The sequence below is a fragment of the Peromyscus maniculatus genome, chromosome 2 (genome assembly GCF_049852395.1).
Source record: "Peromyscus maniculatus bairdii isolate BWxNUB_F1_BW_parent chromosome 2, HU_Pman_BW_mat_3.1, whole genome shotgun sequence".
In the NCBI taxonomy this organism is placed as follows: Eukaryota; Metazoa; Chordata; class Mammalia; order Rodentia; family Cricetidae; genus Peromyscus; species Peromyscus maniculatus.
In genome coordinates this window covers 85,355,568-85,372,536 of record NC_134853.1, presented here as the reverse complement: position 1 = coordinate 85,372,536, position 16,969 = coordinate 85,355,568, and the positions used below count along the sequence as shown (strand labels likewise).

General features: G+C 53.8%; 1 protein-coding gene and 1 long non-coding RNA gene across 7 annotated transcripts in view; one reads left to right on the top strand and one right to left on the bottom strand.

Annotated features, from left to right (window-relative positions):
- The window catches only part of Col27a1 (collagen type XXVII alpha 1 chain), a 121,892-nt gene that overhangs the window by 57,420 nt on the left and 47,503 nt on the right, over positions 1-16,969 (bottom strand). For all 6 annotated transcript variants that reach the window (XR_006069449.2, XM_042271274.2, XM_042271273.2 and 3 more), the window contains exons 13-16: positions 11,400-11,453; positions 9,423-9,467; positions 3,879-3,932; positions 3,309-3,353 (exon numbers count right to left, since the gene is read on the bottom strand). Coding sequence is in view for 5 of the 6 variants with exons in the window: in XM_042271274.2 (XP_042127208.1) it covers positions 3,309-3,353; positions 3,879-3,932; positions 9,423-9,467; positions 11,400-11,453 (198 nt within the window). In the remaining variant the exon portion in view is untranslated. The remainder of the gene's footprint in view (positions 1-3,308; positions 3,354-3,878; positions 3,933-9,422; positions 9,468-11,399; positions 11,454-16,969) is intronic.
- Positions 10,810-16,452, top strand: LOC143271870 (uncharacterized). Its single transcript, XR_013049152.1, has 2 exons — positions 10,810-11,482; positions 12,212-16,452. It is a non-coding gene; the product is annotated as an uncharacterized LOC143271870 (long non-coding RNA).

Here is a 16,969-nt window from a genome sequence, read left to right as displayed (position 1 = left end):
GTAACCTACTCCACACTACAGTAACCTACTCTACACTACAGTAACCTACTCTACACTACAGTAACCTACTCCACACTACAGTAACCTACTCTACACTACAGTAACCTACTCCACACTACAGTAACCTACTCTACACTACAGTAACAACCTACTCTACACTACAGTAACCTACTCCACACTACAGTAACCTACTCTACACTACAGTAACCTACACTACAGTAACCTACTCTACACTACAGTAACCTGCTCCACACTACAGTAACCTACTCCACACTACAGTAACCTACTCTACACTACAGTAACCTACTCCATACTACAGTAACCTACTCTACACTACAGTAACCTACTCTACACTACAGTAACAACCTACTCTACACTACAGTAACCTACTCCATACTATAGTAACCTACTCTACACTACAGTAACCTTCTCCACACTACAGTAACCTACTCTACACTACAGTAACCTACTCCACACTACAGTAACCTACTCCACACTACAGTAACCAACTCCACACTACAGTAACCTACACTACAGCAACCTGCTCCACACTACAGTAACCTACTCCACACTACAGTAACCTACTCTACAGTAACCTATTCCACACTACAGTAACCTACTCTACACTACAGTAACCTACTCCACACTACAGTAACCTACTCCACACTACAGTAACCTACTCCACACTACAGTAACCTACTCTACAGTACAGTAACCTACTCCACACTACAGTAACCTACTCCACACTACAGTAACCTACTCCACACTACAGTAACCTACTCCACACTACAGTAACCTACTCCACACTACAGTAACCTACTCTACACTACAGTAACCTACTCCACACTACAGTAACCTACTCTACACTACAGTAACCTACTCTACACTACAGTAACCTACTCCACACTACAGTAACCTACCCTACAGTAACCTACTCTATACTACAGTAACCTGCTCCACACTACAGTAACCTACCCTACAGTAACCTACTCTATACTACAGTAACCTGCTCCACACTACAGTAACCTACCCTACAGTAACCTACTCTATACTACAGTAACCTGCTCCACACTACAGTAACCTACCCTACAGTAACCTACTCTATACTACAGTAACCTGCTCCACACTACAGTAACCTACTCCACACTACAGTAACCTACTCTACACTACAGTAACCTACTCTACACTACAGTAACCTACTCTACACTACAGTAGCCTACTCGTTCTGGTCACTGAGACATTATGAAGCTCTAGCAGCTCGAAGAAGTAGAAATCTCAGAAGACCAAGGCGGCTGTAAAGGCTGTGACTTGGCACACAACTGTATCATCAGAACAAAAATTGGAATTGAAAGCTTTTTTTTTCTTAACCTGCTTTTTTTGTGTTTTCTTTTTTCTTTCTATTTGGAAAATCTTGTACACAGTCATAGAATTTGGGGAGGTATTCTCTCTCTCTCTCTCTCTCTCTCTCTCTCTCTCTCTCCACCCGTGTGTGTGTGTGTGTGTGTGTGTGTGTGTGTGTGTGTGTGTGTGTGTGTGTGTTGTGCAAAAAAGGGTTGGAAATATTTAAAAAATGAGAGAGGAAAAGCTTAAAAGTAATGTAGGAAACTAGGCCATGAACTGGAGAGCCAGGCTTAGCAGAAGCCCCCTCCAGGCTGATCTGAGAGCCTGGCTCAGGGCCAGGTGGGGTCATGGAAAGTCAGAATGAGCAGGAGAATACTGGGATGAATGATGGCTCTGTTGTCCAGGGAGGGCTAGAGGCAGCATGAATATGGCTGCCTGAGCTCAAGCTGGAGACCCTGGCCCAGCCAAGGGCAGGACAGCAACTTTGCCTCTCTCTTCCAAAGGGGCCTTGAAGGACTTCCTTCAGTTCAGAGCTGAGCATCTCCAGAGCCCCTGGTGGCCCTACCAGCTGCTGTGACAAGGACATGATGGCGCAAGGCTCATTTGCATGTTTTCCTGCACTGCAGATTGGTGGCCGGCCCTGCCCAATCACCTGTGCAAAGCCCTCGGCCACAAATCCATCTCCCCCACTTCCTTTCTCCTTGGCCAGGACTTCAGTTATTCCACAGAGCTGTCGTCTCATGCCTCAGAGCAGACAGGAGGTTATCAGGACCCCCCACTCCACCCCCACAAGCCCTTCATCATTTCGAGAGGGCTGGACCGAAGGTCTGGGAGGCAGTAGCAGGTAGAGCCTAGAAAGGCAGCAGAGGCTTAGGCATGATGGGAGAAATTGGAGAGGTAGCAACAGGTGGAGAAAGAGCTGAAGTTACTCCATCTTGCTGGCTGCCTGACCACTTCCTAAGAGCCCAGGGACTTGGATTAGCTCCATAAAGCACAGACTTTGATTTCATCAATATCTTCACTTCTCTGGGACTCGGTTTCCACAGTTGCCAGTTGTAGGTTCTAGAGCCAGTGACTTCCCAGAGCCTTGCTCACTCAGACCTCATGACTTTCATTCTGTTCAGTGACTGGGACTCTCTGGGGACCCAGGTGTCTCAAGAGGGCACAAGGGCCCAGCCATCTGGCACAGGTGCAGGAGCCTGGGTGAGGAGGGACTGAGTGGCGAGGCCATCTCATGTGGATATTCAGGGGGCCACCCCCAAACATGCCACATACCCTTTGGCATTCCAGGTTCACATAGAAACTGAACGGAAAGAGAGAGATGTCTGTACAAGGCAGAGTACGCCTGCACTGGCCTGGTAGCTGTCATTCTGAGGCTGTGGGACCTAGGCTAAGTGCTACCTGTCTCTGGGCCCTGGGACTCACCTCGCCTTTCCAACAAGGTTTGGCACAGGGTTGAGACAGCGAAAGGTCAGTGGCAGGGCTGTTCAGCCCAGGCCTAGGAGTAGCTTTTTCAGGGGCAGCTGGGGAAACAGGTAGTGCTTGGAGGCTTTGCACAGTGTTTCAGCCTAGGTGCTCCCTAGGGCTGGACTCTCAGAGCCTCCCAGGGATACAGGGATACCAACACCCATGTGGGCTGGCCCTGGGAGGTCTCCACCCTCCACATTCTGAGGCAGTGACCCCTGCATGCCTTGCTGTGATGCTCTGCATTTGAGATTCAGAGGTCAGCCTTGACTTAACCCAGACCCATGCTCCCCTCCTGTCCTATCCGCCTCAACCATCAGGCCCCCAACAGCCGTTCTCTTGAGCCTCACACACCGAGAGAGCAGAATAAGCCAGAATGGTAGGTGCAGAGGATGGAGGAGGGAAGAAGCCAGAGTGTGCAGCGGAGGAGGCAAGCGGGTCCAGGTATCCCGGGGGCAGGGGCATGAGGTAACCCACAGGCAGTAAGGGAGAGTTCCGATCACCTTATCACCTTTCAGTCCGGACTCCCCCACGCCGCCCATCAGTCCCTGCAAGAGAGACCAAGGCCACAGAAGTCAGGGACTGACAATGCTTCAAGACCCTGAGCTGGCCCCCACCCTAGGGCTCCGTATTCTGATGAGCCAAGGGGGCAGTGATGCCCACCTCACCAGGCAAAGGGTTGTGTGATGAGCTGAGAGAAGCTGCAGTGACCCTCATCCCTGAACTCAACATAGAGCAGAGGGGGCTGACACCCAGGACCTGGACTTTCCTGGGCAAGTCTCTTCCACTTGTGGGGACCAAGCCCACTGCTTGCCACGAGGGTGTCTACATCTACTGGCCGAGAGTCCTACATCCCAGAACCACACTGGCCTCCCATTCAGCTTGTGGACTTAGTGTTCAATAAAGATGTCTGGCCTAAATGACATACAGATGCTGGCCAGCTCTCAGGCCAGAGAACTGAGCTCCCGGCCAGCCTTCCCCATCTCCCCTCCCAGCGACATCAGACGGTGCCTTTCTTCTGGGATGCCCAGTCGGGGTGGGGCCTGAACTTGGGGAGCCTTCATTTAACTTACCTTCATGCCTTTGGGTCCTGGGTAGCCAAGTGGACCCAATGCTCCCATGTCACCCTGGGGAGAGACAAAGAGGAAGACACCATGAAAGGTGGCCCTGGGGGGAGGTCTGGGAGGGAGGATCCCCCAGATCCCAGCAGCTGGACTGAAGATGCAGTTCACACCCGTGGGCTGGTCTTGGAATTAGGAGTGTTCTGCCGTTCACTTCCACTTGGAATCAGAGCCGGCCACAATGCCTGATCTTGGCCACATCTCAGGAGCGGTCACACCCCTCCCAGAACTTCTCACTAGACAGCAAGACTTCTGTCTGTTACATAAAGGACTCATAACTTCTCTGGACTTCAGTCTCCTTCTCTGCAAAATGGGGAGCAGCAACACTTTGTTTCCTTAGCACTGTTTCAAGGAGCAGCTGAGTTAGCAGGTGAGATGATGTCTGGGGCAGTGTGGGTTGTCACAATTTAAGAGAAGCTACTGCCATCTAACAGATGGAGGTCAGTCAGGGGCCACCAAAAATCCTGCAGTACACAGGACAGATCCCAGCAAAGGGTAACCCAGCCCCAAACTCAAAAGTGCTGAGGTTAGGGAATCCAGACTTAGAGCAAAGTGGGTGAATTTCTTTATTCAAAATCCACTCCATTCCCTCAAATGTCACTCTGCTCACTCCCTCATAGCTACCCCCAAGCTCAGCCATAACATGGAGTTGTTCCAGGAAAAAAAAAAAGCCATTCTTTTCGGCTTGTTCATCTTCCCTCACTGACCCAGAGGCTTTGCGGTTGCAATCAATGTACTTGAGCTCTCTGGGCATCGGTTCCCTACGACCCTGATTCAGACTCTTTGGACTCCTTGGCAAAGGCCCTGAGGCAAAGATCAGCCCCGGAAGCCCAGCAGCAGAGAATGCCAGCGGAGCGCTCCAGAATGGCTGGGGGACCTGCAGATGGGTAGCGGAGGGGAGCTTTTCAGACTAGACATGCCCATTCCTCCCCTGCCTGAAACACAGGCACTGGCCCGTGGCAGGCATATCCCCACTCGGGACTTCAGGACTGCCACTTGGCTGCATGCAGCCCTCTCTGCTGAGCCTTCGCTAACAAATCCTGCTCCCAATGTCCATCAAGAAAAAGAACACCTCGGTCTAACAACGACAATCGTGACCCGATAAGACCATTGTAGGACACGGAGCACAGAGTCCCCGATTCCCCTCTTCTCAGTTATTTCTCACAACTCTGGTGGGTCACCTTCTCTACCATGGCTGATGTACCAAAGAAGAGACCAAGAGGCCGGGGCTGCAGCCATGTCCAGTTTTGAAGTCTCTGGAGAGAAGCGAAGCTCACAGGCAGAGTTGGGAGGGAAAGCCAGCCTTCCAAGGCTGCATTAAAAAACCCAATCCCTGCTGCCAGCTCCAAGTGGAGGAGGGTGATGCCCATGGTCCCCGCGCTATGATGGACAGAGCAGACTCTGTAAGAGATGGTTGCTCCCTAGGCTCCTGGCAGAGGGCAGAGGACCAGCCAACAGCTCCAGGAACTCAGGGTGATTTTTCCTGTGGCAGCCTAACCTAAAGGCAGCTTGTGTGGGGACTAGAATCACGCAGGCTGGAGGATGAGCATGTGGGACATTTAAAGGCTGTGTGGGTGTCGGAGAAGGGGCTTGACACGATACACATCACTCCGAGGGGGAATGCATTGTGGCAAAAAGACCCAAGATGTGAGGACTGCAGCTGTAGGGCCTTAGGGGAGGCAGTAGCAGTTGCAGAAGGGAGGTCTTAGAAATACAGGGTCCCAGATTGGCCTACAAAGGGAGGGGAAGGGACTCTGTGGGTCACTGTCCCCAGAGGACATCTCATAGAGCCTGACTGCTGAGTATTCCCATAATAACAAGGAAGACCCTTAGGTTGGAACCATGCCTAAGCTCCCAGGCACTACTTCACACCATCCCCTTCCTCTCCAGGCCCCCACCAGGATCACAACCAACACAGCTGAAAGCAATTAAAGCCCCCCTGCTGTGCATCCAATTCCAGGGGCAGCTGCCAACCCTCCTCGGTCCAGCCCTCCCTAGCCAGACTCCGAATGATGCACTGGGCCACTTAGCAGTTCAACACTGTTCACCCATGCAACCAGCATGGCAGTTACAGATGAGGAAAGAGAGGGTCCAGAAAACATGCCCTGCAAGTACTGAGTGGGGCAGAGGCAGGACCAGACCTCAGGACTGTCTATCTGTCTGTCCAGGTGTGAATCCATGCCTACAAGTCTGGGGTAGCCTCTGACAGCAAGGACCCAAAACCATGACACAGGCATCCAGATCAGGGTTTGCAAGGGACCTTGGAGGAAACCCGTGGGGGTTTCCAAGGCAAGACCTCCCTCCTCCCCAGAAGTCTCTCCCTCCTTCCAGCCTCGAGGCTCCTCTTCAGCTGTGGCACCTGGCCTGTAATGTCCCCAGCCCTTGGCTCGCCCGTGTCTTAGCCTGGTGTGCTGGGCTGACCACTGACACTGCTGGACCTTTGTTCCTGTAATTGCACCACTTGGGCCGGACCCCAGAGCTCTGTCACCTCACTGCTCTATGGTCTGGAGTCAGCTGACTCCATAGAGGGTGAGTATATCTTGGTTTCTACAAAAAACTGACCATCAAAGCATGGACTCCTCCCCTACACACACACACACACACACACACACACACACACACACACACACACAGAGCGGAACACCCGTACATTCTAGAAAATCATTCGTGACTCAGTCCCAATTCCTCCTACACCTCACGGCAGGGACTCTTTCCTTTCCCGTTCCCCAGGAAGCTCCCTCAGGCTCTGAAGTCCCCACTCACAGAGCTCCAGGACAAGAGAAGGCACTCACTCACTCAGGGCTCGGTGGGCTCAGGTCCAGCCCGGTGACCCCCACCTAAAGGTGCCAAGATGAGAGGAACTTCATTCTGGCAGAGAAGGGAATCTGAAAATAGGCAAAGAGAGGCTGGCAGTGACCAGAGAAAGACACTGAGTGAGGCAGGCCGGAGACAAGAGAAGCTCTTTGGAAACCTTGTAGGCATGGGGCTGAGAACTGTAGGCAGGACCCAGAGCTCAGCCCAGAAGGAGACAGGAAAGGTCCCTGGACTGGAAGATGGGGGTACTGGACTTGAATCAAGCTCCTTCCCCTGCCTTGTGTGTGATTTTGACCTGGGGTCTGTTTCACCCCCTTCCAAAGAGACACTGTAAGCTGCAGCATCAGGTCAGAACAGAAAGAGGGCCACCCAGTTATATTTGGATGTTAGGTAAATAGAACAACATTCCAGCTCAAATGTGTCCTAAACATCACATCTGGCATCCAAATCCACCTGTGACTTGCATTTTGTCTGGTAGTTCTGAGGCTGGAAGGAACATGCCACGTATCTGGAGGAAAATCACAGAGTTCCTCCATAGTCTGGGTCCATAGAACCTGTTCATTCATCCAAACAGAACTCATTCCATTCTCAGGACCCAACCCAGAATGCTGGGACAATGCCAAATGGGAGCACGTGCCAACTGTTCAGACTGTCAGAATGTGGGAGTGCCCCCTTCGTAAAGTTTGGGACCCAGGATTGATCATACTGAAGGAGTTGAAGAGCAGGAAATGGGCATTTGACCCAAAACAGCCTCTCCCAGGGACAGTGAGGGTAACCTGGGCTCAAGACAGGAAAACACTGGAAAACGAGGGCTGTGTGCTCGGATGGACCAGGAAGGAGAGAGTTTCTAGCACCCGAGGTGTTCGAATTGGAGCTTAATGGTCATATGCTCCGGTGATCTCTTCGGAGCTTAGGGGGAAAAAATAGATACTGAGACTTCCAGCATGTTCTCAGATTCTCGTGGCACACTCTGCCAAAGAAAGTAGTCAGCAAAGTTCTGTTGAATGAACATAAGAGACGAGTGTCTAAGTTAATACTTCCCCATCCCTAGCCAAGGCAGACATCACTGTCAACTGCAGCATCTTCAGCCAAGGAGGAGATGACTAGCGAACGATAGATAGCATCCCCCTCCAAGGCAGACATCACTAGTCAAGTGTAATATGCTCTCCCACCCAGTTGCAGTGTGCAATGCTATCAGACACGCCACAGAAAAATAAAGATAGCAATTGTTATGCTTATTGCTGCTTGGAGCCTTACTGTGTTCCAAACACCGTGTACACGAGTGTGTTGAGCTACTTAAACCGTAACACCAATCCCCAAAAGCAAGTACTACTACAATGTCCATTTTATAGGCGAAGAAGCTGAAGGGCAGGAGGGGAAGAAATATATCCAAGGTAGGGATTAGATGAGCAGGTGAACTAGGACTCAAACCCAGGAGGTCCGGTGCCAGGTCCCAGATTGGACTACACGCATCTGCGGTCCCAGAATAAATGAGGACAATGATCCCATATTACAAATGAGGACGAGGATCCCATGTGGCAGAGGGTTCCTGGGGTTCACAGAGGTGAGGTCATTACTGGAGATCAGAACCAAGAGGTTGACCTGGCCCCACATCCCCTCACCCAGGCTCTGCTCCGACCTGCCTGAGCAGGAATGATGCTTCTGGGGACCCTGGGCGCTCTTCCAAGGACAGACTGCCTGGGGAGCGGAGTGTTTCCTCCTCGTCCACCACCATCCTCAGCACAGGTGTTGGAAGAACAAGCCACCCCTCGTGTCTGGGGAGCCACCTCACACCCCCTGCCACCACACCACAGGCTCCACAAGGCCGGAGCAGAGAAGCAGATTCTAGGGGGACATTTCTAGGTTCACCCCAGGCTCTGGCCTCTCACTGGCCCTCAGGGCTGAGTCAAGACTAGCTCTACAGGCCAGGCAACAAGCGCTATGCTGAATGATGGAGCCCCCTGCCAGGGCCTTTCCAGCCAGCAACAGCCAGAGGCCCTGTCCCCTCCCACTCCCCAGCCTCTTGGGCCCAGGCATCTCAGCAGACAACGGTTGAGATACAGATATAGTCCAGGGACTCAGAACTTAGAGTGCTGGAGCTGGCCACACTCTCCCCACCCTCCTTTCATCCTCACAACCAGGAACCCAAGAGGACTCTGCCCATCTCCACTTTACAGACGAGGAAACTAAAGCCCAGGTCACACGACAAGGATTTGACAGCGCCGGGACTTGAACTGGGCACTCTGGCTCCAAAGTCAGTGCTTTAGGGAAAAGGGTGAAGAAAGCTGCCTACCATGCTCTAGAGACTCTGCTCCCCTGCTAGCCACAGTCTCTCTCTGGGCCTGCGCCCTTCACAGCAGGCTCAATGGCCTGCTGTCACACTGACCTACCTGCCTGTAAGTCACGGGACAGGCAACAAGCCTAAGAATGTTTGGCAGCCCCATACTCCAGGACTCATCCTCATCCGATCAACGAGGCTCAGAGAAGGTGGGTAAGCTACCTGCAGTCACACAGCACGGCTTTGCCTTTACTCCTATCTCCTCGCTCCCCATTCTCCCCCCATCCCTCTGGGGAGTTGATGGAAGAGGCCCTTCTGACCTCCCCTGTGGGTCCCCTGCCTGCTCCTCACACCCCGGCTATTCCATCTCTGTCCACCGTGGGTCTAGGCATGTGTGTACTTACAATGAGGCCGGGGACTCCTGGTGGCCCTGGCAGACCGATTTCTCCCTGAAAACACAGAAATCAAGGTGGTGACTGCCCTGTCTCCCTCCACACCGTACCCCACGCAGGTGCCGATGGGAGCATTAGGGGCAGACTTCCCCTCTTCCTGACCACAGTCCCGAGGTGCTCCTTTACGCTTGGCCTGGGTTTGAGGAAGACACGCCCTCTACCATCTATCCCACCTGTCACCTCCAAGCCTGGCACCTAGCATGAAGGACAGACACACGGGTGGGACTGGACTCAGGCCATAAGCAGGTGGAGGTGTTTTTCTCTCTTGGAGAGGACACTGGGATTTCAGAAGTGAGTGGTCCACTCAGGGTCAGAGGCAAGCAAAGAGGGAAACACTAGGGCTCCATCACCATTCAGGCTCTCCAGGTCTGCCCATTCCCGGATGTCATGGGAAGGTCTTGTTGGGGCCAGAGGATGGGACAATGTGGGACTGACCTTCCAACTCCAGTCCCCAAAAGCTTTATAAATTGACCATCTATTGTCTACACCAGGATAAAAAAACAAACAAAACAAACAGACAAAAAACAAAAAGAAAAACAAAAAAAACAAAAAAAGGAGGGAAGAGTCTGGCTCGCACTCAAAACAGATAGTCACGAATCAAACCTTGAGGTTCTGGCCACTGATTAACAGTAAGAAATGCCAGCCTCTCCCAGGGCTGCCCTTGCTGATACAACCGTGGGGCTGCCCTGAAGGGAAATGACTTGCCAAGGTCCCTCAACACCTCCATGGCAGAGCTCATGCCAAGGCAGGGAAATTGTTCTATTCCTCCAGACCCTACGGAGAAACATGTCTCTCCCAATCCAGGGAAACTCCCAGAAGGCCATATCCTTTGGTGTGATGCTAACCCATTAAGAGGTGAGTCTGTGGGAAGGGCCTGGCTCCCCCTGCAAACCCTTGAAATGCATCTTGCCCCACCTGGAGACCTCACACCTCTTTCCTTAACCCCCCTATTCTTCTGTCCTCCCCACAGGCCATTCCTCCCCTCCCCTCCCTCCTCTGTGCCACCCAGCTCCGCCTAGGCAAGTGCAATGGCCTAAGGAAGTAGCACTAAGACCAGGGGCCACCTTATGGACACTTAGTATTAATGACAATTGTCCCCTGAACACCTGCAGCGGCCAAGACCTTCCATTCTCTAAAGCATGCATTCTGACCTGCATTTTGAGAGGGAAACTGGGGTGCAGAGGAATGAACTGGTTTACCAAGGGACAAACTCCACATTCCTGGATGGGTCAGGCCTGGGGGATCTTTATCCCTGAGGCATCTGGGTAGGTCAGGCTCAGGAGCATTTATGGCACAACAATGGACCAACGCATGACAGAGTGCTGCTGGAGGTCCCAGTGGACACAGCTGGGCAGGGCTGCCCTGGTAACAAGCCCCAGGGAAAGCCAAGGACCTGAGCAGGTGTCCCTGAGAACACTGGCCATGGTATGCACCCCAGGCTGACATTAATGTCCTCTCCCACCCGGGGCCTGGAGCTGGGACAAGAAGGGAAAAGCAAACAGACTCCCCAAGGGGAGGCCAACCCATCTCCTTGCAGGCAAGCTGGGCCTCTGCGCGTTTACAAACTGTAAAACTGAAGACGCCTATGAACATGCCTCTGCCTCCAACGAAGCTTGCAGCAGGTAGCTTTGCCAAGCCAAACTACCTATAAATGGTTCTGGTGCCTCCTCCAGGTGGCAGCTGGGGTTTCTTCACCAGACAAAAGCCCCAGAGACTGGCACCACCTACAGCTAAATAGGCAGGGGTCTCTCCCAGGAGGCCACAGAAACCCCAAAAGAAAGGGACTCAGAGAAGTCTTTCCATTTTTTTGCCAAGGGCACCCAACTAGTAGGTCATGGGCTGGGGACAACCCAGTTCTGTCTGGCCCCCAAACTCAGGCTCCTCAAGTCTGCTGTACTCTGGCCTGTTGACAAGCATGGAGGTACTTACAGGGTTCCCATCAAGTCCAGGAGGGCCTCTTTCCCCAAAGTCTCCAGGGAAGCCCTGAGGGAAGGACAGAGAAGAATCCGGAGGTTAGTATTCAAGGGTGCAGTTCGGCTCTGAGCCACACCCTCAGGGGGGATGCAGGAACAACATCTGAGCAGGCTCATGCCTCAGATCTGGGGTTCTGAAGTCCTTCCTGATGCCCACAAACACCAGCACACATGGAACCGAGGGACAGGCCTCAGCCAATCTGAGAGGCGGGACAGGAGCCCTCCCCAGGCCTGGGATTGGCCCCAGTAGAGTGGAAATGATACAGACTGAGGCAGGAAGCTAGGCTCAGACCTAGACTGAGTTGCCAACTGGCTGAAGTTCGTAGTGCACCTTTCTCACCCGAGGGCCTCAGTTTCCCCACCGACCAAAGGAAGGCCTCTGTGGCTGTGCTTTGCACCTCAGAAGCCACACTGTGAAACGACCATTCCTAAGTGACAAACTAGGGCTGTGACAGGGTAAATGGCAAGGTCAAGTAAGGTCACATTGCTAGGGAAGATCAGCACTGTGGTCACAGAGAGGCAGGTCTGGCCCTTCAGCCCCTTGGCCACCTGACTAAGAAGCCCCACACCCCTCAGGGAGCCAGGCAGCTGGAAAAACATCAGCTGTAAGGAGGCGACGGGCGGTGGTGGGGGTGGGGGGTCCATTCCTACTTCAAAGGAAAGGGAGGGATGTAGCTAGAGCCTGTAAACCCCTTCCCTCCCCTCTTCCGGTTCCAACTGCGGCTTTCCCAAGGTGAAGGGGAAGCAAATCTCACATTTGCCTGACAGAAAGAATGAACGCAAATACGGCCAGACTGTGAAGATTCCCCCCTTGGAGGAGCCTCACACTTTGGCTTGCTACTACTTCTGGAATATCCAGCGAGAGCAGGAAACCAAAACAACAACAGAACCAGACACAGTGCCATGGTCTGTACCAGAGCGGAGAGCCTGACCCTGTATCTGCGCCTGCCTGCGTGGGAGCACACAGCCCCTCTCCGTGAACAGCACAGGCGAATGCCACTGCCCCAGGAAGCATGGGTGCACTGGGACCCCACTGCGATCGTCTGGGACCAGGTTGCTGTTTTCGCACGCAAGGCGGCACATGGGTCTGACGTTCATGCTGAGGGAAAGGAGACTGGTCCTATTTAACTGACGGGGAGGTCGAGGCTCAGGCAGGAAGTCACTGGGCTCTGTCCTCTGTCCACTTCCACTCCTGGGAGTCTCATCGGGGCCCCGCCCGGCATGAGGAGGAGACGGGGTGTCCACCTGGCACACGGAGTGACAGAGTGCTTCCACCACAGCCCTGTCTTGGTGCAGTGCATCCAACCCATACACGCCCCCTCTTCCCCTGACCCTGGAGTCTCGGCTAGCTGACACTGGCCCGTCTCCAATCCAGATCCTCTGTCATCACGCTGACTGCTGTCACCTCGTGGGACAGGAGACATCTGTCAGGTGGGCTGTGATATGGGACACCTTCTGAAGGCACTGACTTTTCCTCTGTGGTGGTTGCTGGGGTGAGGGTAGGGGCAGGGTAGGAAGGCAGTCCCTCGTGGAATGAGGGCAGTGTGCAGCAGCAGCCCTGGCTGGCTCCGTATGGTCCCAATGGCAAGGCCTGGGGATTGCCGGTTCTACCTGGCTTCCCCAGGCAGCTGTGTGATGGGCTACGGACGGGCTGATTCCCAAAGATGTACTAGCCAGGCCTGACCCCTAGACAAGGCCGGGGAGTAAGGAGACCTTCCTGCACGAGGTTCCACGAGCCTGGGCAACCTGGGGATTTATCGGTCCATCCTGTACACAAGGCCTGAGATTACTAGGTAGCAGCACCAGGTAGGCTCTGCACACAGGGCAGTTCCAAGCTGGCTCAACACTCCACTCAAAGCCAACAGCCAGGCCAACAGCCCCGCGCCATCCTGGATCTACCACCCAGAGGGACAGCCCTGAGCCATCCTGGATCTACCACCCCGAGGGACAGTCCTGAGCCATCCTGGATCTACCACCCAGAGGGACAGTCCTGAGCCATCCTGGATCTACCACCCAGAGGGACAGCCCCGAGCCATCCTGGATCTACCACCCAGAGGGACAGTCCTGAGCCATCCTGGATCTACCACCCAGAGGGACAGCCCCGAGCCATCCTGGATCTACCACCCAGAGGGACAGTCCTGAGCCATCCTGGATCTACCACCCAGAGGGACAGTCCTGAGCCATCCTGGATCTACCACCCAAAGGGACAGTCCTGAGCCATCCTGGATCTACCACCCAGAGGGACAGTCCTGAGCCATCCTGGATCTACCACCCAGAGGGACAGTCCTGAGCCATCCTGGATCTACCACCCAGAGGGACAGCCCCGCGCCATCCTGGATCTACCACCCAGAGGGACAGTCCTGAGCCATCCTGGATCTACCACCCAGAGGGACAGTCCCAAGTCATTCTGGATTCACTACTCAGAGGGCTCTAAGAGCCTGGGTTATGTCTGCTTTACTTCAGACAACACTAAGACCAGGGAGAGACTCAAGATATTGCCTTCTGAAAGTTGACTCCAAACTCCAATGAGTCCCTGCTGCAGTTCAGCAGGAGACGAAGCCAGCCTGTGAGCCACAGAAGGACAAAGCCGTGACAGGAACAAGCAACCCCAACAGACTCATGAAAGGGACTCTGCTTTCGATAGCAAGAGGTTCAGAGAGGTTAAGAAACCTGTCCAAAGACACACAGCTATGGGATAGCACGGTGGGGATTTGAATCCAGGCAGCCCGGCCCCAGAGCTGGTCTCTTGGTGTTTACGCTGTGACACCGAGCATGGACAGAGGAACTGGAAGAAGCTCAGCATCTCAAAGGCCATCCCAGCTCTGGACTAACGCGCAATAACTCCAGTTCTGCCTGGATTTGCACAGTGGTCTTGGGGACCAGCTCTCCTCCTCCATTTCCAGCTTTGTCTCTCTAATGGACAGGCAATGTCTGGGAGTCTAGGGTTTTTGTTTAAAAAGACTGTTAGGACACACGGACGCTTTTAAGGGTGATAGAACAATTACAGGTGGTCTGAGACACAGCAAGCCTGGGTGAACAGCGGTTTGCGACTCTGGTCGGAGACTGAGATTCCAAGCTCCTGCCGCTCCACTCCCTAGCACGTGGCCACACCCAGTGGCTACCCAGGGCCTCTGTTCTCGGCCCAGCTGGCCATCCAGTGCCTACTGGCCTGGCGGTGCCTGATGTATGTGTGATGATATGGCTGCACATCAGCTTATGGCAGCCAGCAGGCACTTCCTTCCTCTGTCTCCCCAACCCCTGACAGCAGCAGCCTGGCCCATGGCCCAAGGAGTGAACTTGGCTCACTGCCGGGCCTGCTACGTGGCTCCTCTGCCTCCCTAGGTCGGGCCCCTCTGGGACTGAACGCCTCGTACTGTGAGCAGGACCAGGCCCAGCAGAAGAAAAGAGACTGGGGCCAGGCTCCACCCTCTCTCTGGATGGCAGCAGTTCAGAGGGCCTGAGGTGTAGACAGCAATGTGCCAAGGGCCCGGACCTCTAAAGGCATTTCAGCCATGCTCCTGACTCCAGAATCTGCTCCTCTGTTACAGCGGTAGACGCAGGGCCAGGGCAGCCTAAGTATTCAGTAGATGACTTCCTGTGCTTCACTCTGTCTCCTAGCCTGCAAACCTGCACCCTAGGCAAGACTGAGAGCTAAGTAAGCATCATTAACTACTCAATCTAGTCCCCAGCAAGCTGCAATGCACCATTACACCACTAGTCGGGGTTGGTACCCACCACGGAACTATTCAACAGCCTCCAGAAGCCACCGACTTTTAAAGAGGTATAATAGTTAAATTTTTTAATGTCTGGAAGTCCCTGCACAGGTCCAGCCTGCATCCTCCCTACTGTACTTGAAATGTGCTGATGGAGACGGCCCCCTGAGGTTCCCAGCTCCCTTGCTTCATGATGCAGTTCACGTCCTACCCTGGCCTGTGAAGCCAGACAGGAAATCCACTGCAGTAATGTCACCAAGGGAAAAGAGGTAGAGACAGGCAGGCAGAAGTCTCACAGAGATCCCTGGGACAGCTCTGGCTCACATCTAGATGATGGAGACCAGACCTCCAGCTCATCTGTTTGGGCCTCAGTTTCCCCATGTGGGAATGAATATACACTTCCTATTTCCGTATCTGATGTCTTGAAAAAGCCCAGGGCAGGAAGCCCTGTTCTGAACCAGAGAGCTGTGTGTCCTAGGGCAAGCGCTCACCATCTCTGAATCACACAGTGAGAGACTGAGCCAATCCTGGGCCATCTGGTCCAGTGTCAGGATTGCCTTCCTGACTCTATGCAGGCCTGGCCACAGGAGATAGGTCCAGGCCGTACGCAGCACTGTGGGGTTAGCTGGCTTCACCAGGCACGCCAATGCACTGATGACCGATCCAGAGAGAGAGAGGGGGGGGGGAGGGCTAGACCAGAGACCTCACTGCAGCCTCTTTCTAGAATCAATGAGAGGTTCCGGCTGGGACACAGCTCAGCCATCTGCTGTGCCTAAGACTGAACCAGCCAGGCCAGAAGCCCTGCCAGCTCTAGCCAACTGCCAACATTTTATATTTGGACCTTCTTCCAGAATTACACACTCCCTTTCTAGCTCGAGGGGTGAGGCAGGGGTGAGAGCTGCAGATTCCTCTGGAGGAGAAAGGACTGGATGGAGAGAAGAGGAGCCGTATGGAAAGCACCCTGTGCTATCAGGGGTCCTCGGTTCAGATCCTGATTTTGCCACCAATTTGCTGTGTGACCCTGGCCAAGCAACTTGCATTCTCTAGCCAGTGGCAGGCCTGACCAGATGACCAGGGTTCTGAGGCTGGACAGCAACCTGCAGGGTGGCAGCAGAGGGCTAAGCCACCAATGGGGACAGGCGTGGAAGACAGTCACCAGGCCTCACCAGCAGAGGGATGCTGCACACTTCACTCTATTTCTCACGGCCTCGGTTTCCCCTTCTGGGTCAATGGCTTTCCTAGCAGAGGCTAGGAAACCTACTTTTATAATAATGGTACCATATGGTGTTCCCAAGAGTCAGTCCCTGGCGTCCCCAGCCCAACTGTTCAGTGGCTGCAACACCTTGTACACGTTACTTAACTTCTCTGGACTTTGCCTTTCTCTTTGTACCCTATCCGTGGCCGAACAAGAAGAAAACTAATCCCTTATAGCAACAGAGAGGCCTACACAGAGCCAGTGGATTTTTTTTTGGGGGGGGGGGCTGGTCGGGGGTCCGGGGGTCAACACCAAATCGTTCCTGGGACCACTCCTGTGGTGGCCTACCACACTCCACAGCTGTCTAAACTTGTGAATGCATAAATGAAGATAGATGGAGTGGGGGACCCGACACTGGGGGGACGGCGTGCCGTCTGGGTGAGAGCACTTAAGTCATCTAGTCCCTGCTGGCCACTAACACCAACACTTGGACAGAAGCCCCAGACGCAAAGCTGTACCCACAAGCCCCTGCAGCACACGGGCATAGAGGAGACACCTGGAGCGGCAGGAACCCCAGGCCGCATCTCAGGCCAGCCGCTGTACCTGCGTATCCCACCC